We start from the raw sequence: 6,219 nt of genomic DNA, 5'->3' as shown, positions 1-6,219 counted from the left end.
TCTGTATCTGTTTAACCAACCTTTTAGATAGATATCAATGTTCTGTATACCATGCTATCAGTTCTGAGTTTCCGCCGCCTCTGACTTCAGACTAAGACAGTTTGACAGATAGACGTCTGGTTTGGGACCAGAGCGCACTAATTACTATGTTTATGAAAACATAACCGTTTGGTATCGGAGAGTTTTAATTGAGATGCTGACAACAAAAATCTACTATGGCACAACACATACCTCACATACATCGATAAATAGATTATTTATTGATCCAAATCCGCTCTTATTATTACCAACAGCTGTTGAATTCCGCCAGCAGAGTCCTCGAATTGCAATCGTTCAAAATTTCCCACCTGAGCGATCTCCATTTTCTAGATCATGGAAGTGACTTATCAACAAAAAGAGGCGGTCCGTAATCTATATTTTCTATTTTCGGTCCGGATCAGTACGGTTTGTTGATTAGTCAATTCCATGACCTACAAAATGGCGTTCACTCAGGTGGGAAATTTTGAACGATTGAAATTCGTAACACGCCGTCCTGACACGTATTGGACATACACATTAGAACGATTATCACTTACAAAATCTGGCCTTAATTCATTGTTAATATAAAATGGTATTTCATGTAACAAACAGGCATAATTACGATATTAAAGAATACAAAATGTGGTAGGACAATTCTTCCGTGAATATTGGCACGGACTACGTGATTCCGTGATTATGGTTACAATTCGCTAGCAATCATGTATTTGAATTTAAATCGTGTCGTAATTGTCTAGGTATACCTAAACATTTGTGATCATTCAGTTATAACATAGATTAAACGACCGCTCTATTCAAACAAATATATGTTGTAGAAATGGTATCATTGACTAACATTTTAATCCTAAGAATAAGTGAAATGTTATTCTTAGACTGATCCGACATTATTAAAATAAAACGGCTTTATTAGTTTAGTTACGGACTTAAATATATCTTGTGGGTGGTAAGTACAGGTGTAATTGGGCACTAGTACCGGTTGTTTGTTTGTTTTAGTAGATTCACGTCCGCTTCACTACGAGTGGTTCGGTTATCCAGACGACTACTACTAGTTCCGTCCCGTGAAAGCGGCTGCATAGTTCGTTCGTTCGATCCGCCGCTATCGGCCAGGTATCAGTTTATCGGTCGATAGAGGCGAGGTATCATTAAGCAGTTTATCGGTCGGTAGCGGCCGATATCCTCGCTCCGTTCGGGAAGCGGCTGTACTAACAGCGTTAGGCCTAATCGGTAACACCGGTTCTATCGGTAGGCTTGCGTTCGCACCGGGTTCGTCCTGCGGTCGTATAGCGGCTCGTCTCCGTTCGGGAAGCGTGCGTCCTGCGTTCGTGCCACAAAAAGTGGATACTTGGGCGTAATTTTAACTGTACTATAACAGTATTATAACTTACCTGAGTAGGTTCTGTCCTATACCGTACCCCACAGGGTGGGCGGGGATGGTGGGTAACTGAGCTTCACTGCTGTTTTCTGTGTATCTATATGATGTTTCTGAAAGTGGTCAACAATTAAGTGGTGAACATAACTTTTATTATATTCCTTATCACTGTCAATAACACGGAACACTTTATAGCCACAAGAATAGCTGGCGTCTTTAACAAAGGTGATTTGCTGGCATACAAAGACCACCATACATTTCTTACATTTATAGATTTTTTACTGTTTAACGCAAAAAAAAATAAAAAAAATACCTTACGTGTAGTTATCAACAAAATACCTTACGTGTAGTTATCATGAAAAGTCCACTTAGCTAACTTAAGTCGAGAAGACCATCTTGTCGAGGAAATAAAATTGCGCTGAAATACATACCACCATAGAGTTCTCACACCCTAGGAAACACCAGCCAAAATAGTAGGTGTTCATTTAATGTACCTGTGGCGGGGTAGCCTGGTGTCAGTGGGTCCCCGAGCCCGCGGTATATAGTGCCACGCTGTGTTCCAGATGGAGGGAGCCACCAGTCTTCCGGATACACACGTGATGTACTTCCATCCAGGGTGTAGTCGGCCGGATCAGAGTAGATGATGATCCCTATTGCACCATGTAAGGTGGCCAGATGGACCTATAGTACAGAGAAAGTGTAGGTATTGTATCAGCCTGAGAAACCTCCTCATATGGCCCTGGCTGCTGCAAGGACGTTAACACCCAAACAAACGAAATCTTAAAGCATCATTTAAATATCATTTTAATCATGACAATGATAATAGATTTGTCCACTGATCATGAGGAACCTATTGATGCATATTGAATCTTATCCGATAGATTTTACTGATAAAATAGATAATCCAACCAGATAAATCTTGTTCTACATTCCTTAAGCCAAGTGTGGACCTTCAACATCAATGCACGAATACGTATCTTTCCAAAACTAGAAAACGTCGGTCGGGTATGAATGCCCCCTACTCCAATGTGAATTACTGGCATAGTTTGACATATATCTGTATATAAATAATAACGATTACCTTGACCTTGAAATCTTGAAATAGACAGTTATTTGGGGCATTATCCAACTAGATATTGAAGTGGTTATAATGACGTCACGGAATAGGTTGACACATGTAATGGACGGACATGGATATGACGACTTTCACTTACCTTGTCACCCCGGAAGATCTTTCCATATCGGACTATAACAATGGCGCCCGTGACGTCGACAGAAGTGTTGTTCTTCAGCCAGCGGTAGTCCTCAAGTCGACCATAGTTCACGTACGCAAGGCGTTCCTTTTAAAGGTATCACATCTGTAGTATTTCTTTGACTTGTTTTATTAGGAATCATTGAGTAAACGGACTTATAATTTATTTTCATAAATGTAACCTCTGAATGTGTTTGATTGGAATAGTTTTCTGCCAGTATTCTATGCTTATATCTGGGAACTGAATAGTATGACGCACAGCGTGTATAATATGCTCATTATCACATTTTGGGACTCATTTCCCTAACAAAACGATGTGCAAAATATGTGAAATAGATAGAATGTATACTATACATATTTGACAATGTTATCATATACGTACCGACACTACATCTCCGGGGGCGGAGTAAGCATTGAAAGGCGGTACTACGTCACTCTTGTTCTCGGTCGGGTGAAGGATTGCCTCCCTCAGCGGGGACTGATACACTATCCCATCAGTGTCGTCTAGCAGCTCTATCCGGTTCATCATGTCGTCATCAGTGACGTTGGGGTAGGACAGCAGTACGTCATATGGCGTAAGGTAAGCCTCGTCCAACCCTTCATGCTTCCAGAAGTCGTGAAGCTCCTTGGCCTGTCGGTAGTCAGCATCGGTACCAGCGAGATGGGGAAACTCTGATAGGGTCCTATGTTAAAATGTACAATACAGTTAGTCAGCGTATACCTCTCAAATGGTCAAGTAATAACGTGGACATTATAGCTGACCAGCATCTGCACCGCCCATGCAGGTCACGTGATATAAATGTATAGTATGGTAGGTCAGTATAAATAGCCTCCATATAGGTCACATGATTTAATGTACAGTACATGTATGTATCTAGTCAGCATTTAAACCCCCACCCCATACCTCGTGTATATATATGATAGAAGAAAAGACGGACTTCAAAAACAAGATTAAGCCAACTTCATATAGGCTATTGATACAATACGTCTAGTTACATAGTCGCAGTGTTTGGTCAGGCAATTTCAACCAAGGTGTCACCGTCTAAGATTGAATATATCTCTCAAGTAGATATAGGATCATTATGACAGACGACTCCTATCTTCTCCACTCCGACCCTCTCTCTCTCTCTCTCTCTCTCTCTCTCTCTCTCTCTCTCTCAATTAGTGGTCACTTTGTTCAATTAAAAAGTGGATGTCAATAGAAGAAATCAAAAGTATTCATTGTGTTATTTTGTACATTACAGCCTGAGGAAGCACATCGACTTTGACACAGTGATCAAGCGAGACTTTGAGGAGCCGTATTGTATGACAGACGTGACCAGTCCGCTGGATCTCGATAGTCTGCCGGGTATCACGCACAGCGAGACTCTCAACTACTTTGCCGAGACTGGCCTGAAGGAGGTAAATATCAGGTTTAGCTGTCAATTATCTCAGAGTTTCTTCAGCCCAGAGCTAACGGCAAAATTGACATAAAAATGTGCCCTGTAATAGAAAAGAAGAACAATCATGTGTTTACGCTTTGCAGCCATTNTTCTATCCTCTTTATACTGTTGATAGGACGTTAAACAATACTAAATCAAACTAAACCAATGTATCGCCTGATTAAAGTACAAAGGGCTGTAATAGCTAACGAAAATCCATCAAAAGAAAAAGCAAATAAGGTACATTGTACCCCCATACAAATAAATTCCCATACAGGTTGGTACAAATAGTGTGTCACAATATCAGGACCCTTCAGAGAGGTCACATGATTAAGTGTACACTGGTTAAATTTACATAATATTATGTTATCCGACCTACCTACAATAACGTATATAAAAGTGTCGGACTGTGAATTCAAAGTTGTCTTCGCAGTGTCTGTCAACATGTATGGACACACTAATCGGCGGATTGGTCATTATACGGAGACCACAGATATTGTACTGTAACCCCGTAACAGTCCTAACCTCTGTGGAGAACTCCATGGGCCTGTAAGTGCGTTTTTAATGAGAAACACCTTTGATACCTTTACGTAACTTTCTAAGCTTCTCCGAACCGTATGGCGGTGCGTCTAGCGCAGTATTGTACGATGGGAGTGTATACGTAACACTGTCTATTACACCTTTGTAATATTATATGGTATGATGGGTATGATAGTCACTATTATGCTATGGTATGATTGCACTGTATGGTGTGGTATACTATCTATAATACATGTATCATGGAGTGCGAGTAATATATGTGTAATACTGTAATAATATTATTGTAGGATTATACTGTAAGATGGATGCAACAGTGCCTGCTATAACACTGTGTGAACGCACGGTATGGATGAATGTAATGCTATGTATTATACAATCGTAATAGTGTTGTAAAATGAGTGTAATAATGTATATCACAGTGTATGATGAGCGTCATTGTAAGAGCAGTGCGTTATATTGTCTATTATAATAAGGTATGATAGTACAGTGTAATAGTGTGTTTATCATTGTATGAGAAGTGTAATAGTTTCAACTATATTATTGTACGCTAGCATAGTAAGGTGAGTGCTTTACGGTCAACCATATCATTGTTATATTGTACTTTATGATGACCTCTTGTTGAGCACAATAGTGTGACTGAGTGATAATAAAAATCTCTGAAAAAATCTCTGAAATCTCTGTTAAAATGATCTGTTACATGGTTCGTTAACTTTGTATTACGTCTGCGTTCAGGCGTGAAGTAACGAAGCCATGTAACAGATGAGTTTAGTCAGATTGAGCCGAGATCGTTTACCTGAGATAGTCTCTAATGTTGTCACTTTTAATGTTGTTAATAATTTCATCACTGATGGTAGGGTCCCCGTCTTGAATTATTTTTTCAGAGATACCCGGTAGGAAAACACCGTCTTTGACGTCCAGTTCCGGCTGTTCCGGGCATGTTCCGAACCTTCCTATAAGAAGACCGATTGCCATTCCAAGAACAAGACACACTAGCGCGGATATTAGTAGATTTCTCCGCACGTGCGCACCTCTCTTTGTAACAAAGCCGTCGGTTGAGTTAAACTCCTGCATTTTTATAGTATGCGTCCAATTTTTAGATTCCTCACGTGGTCACTGCCCTTGGACTTTTTGTAAAACTTAACAGACTCCTCGGGTCAGCTTACCACAGCTGATTTCACTTGGTATCAAAGTACTCTAAGCTACGACTTATTTATTCCTCAGCGGTCGTTTACAGGGGACATCTCACTATTGACTACCTTACCATCCAAATGAAACGTTACTGATAACGTTTTATTGTTGAATGTCTTGTAAAACTGTAGCGTCCAATACAATCAAACACACAACGTGTCGTTGTACTTAGAAATGGACTCAAGGTCTATAACTTTCATCTGCGGGATAGTAAATAATAGCACCAGGTAGTGCTATACACTAAAAAAGGAACTGTTATAAATTCACGAGGCAGTGATAAGATATTCATCAATATTCATGATAAGAATATTTCACTCGACAGTAACATTTCCATATCCCGTGACACAGGCGTAGTGATCTACACGGGACCGACTAACTACATGTACCTGATTATGATTCTCCTCCGCACTAGC

At 40.1% G+C, this 6,219-nt stretch overlaps 1 protein-coding gene across 1 annotated transcript in view; it reads right to left on the bottom strand.

Moving 5' to 3' along the window:
* LOC110449416 (glutamate carboxypeptidase 2-like) overlaps positions 1 to 6,016 on the bottom strand; it is a 42,507-nt gene extending 36,491 nt beyond the window's left edge. The window contains exons 1-5 of the mRNA XM_021496271.1: positions 5,412 to 6,016; positions 3,040 to 3,340; positions 2,620 to 2,745; positions 1,900 to 2,086; positions 1,422 to 1,518 (exon numbers count right to left, since the gene is read on the bottom strand). Of these exons, the coding sequence (XP_021351946.1) occupies positions 1,422 to 1,518; positions 1,900 to 2,086; positions 2,620 to 2,745; positions 3,040 to 3,340; positions 5,412 to 5,689 (989 nt within the window). The 5' untranslated portion in view covers positions 5,690 to 6,016. The remainder of the gene's footprint in view (positions 1 to 1,421; positions 1,519 to 1,899; positions 2,087 to 2,619; positions 2,746 to 3,039; positions 3,341 to 5,411) is intronic.
* Positions 6,017 to 6,219: the final 203 nt, after the last annotated feature.

The sequence above is a fragment of the Mizuhopecten yessoensis genome, unplaced genomic scaffold (genome assembly GCF_002113885.1).
Source record: "Mizuhopecten yessoensis strain PY_sf001 unplaced genomic scaffold, ASM211388v2 scaffold4609, whole genome shotgun sequence".
In the NCBI taxonomy this organism is placed as follows: Eukaryota; Metazoa; Mollusca; class Bivalvia; order Pectinida; family Pectinidae; genus Mizuhopecten; species Mizuhopecten yessoensis.
The sequence above is the reverse complement of the archived record's forward strand: the minus strand, read 5'-3'. Positions and strand labels throughout refer to the sequence as shown.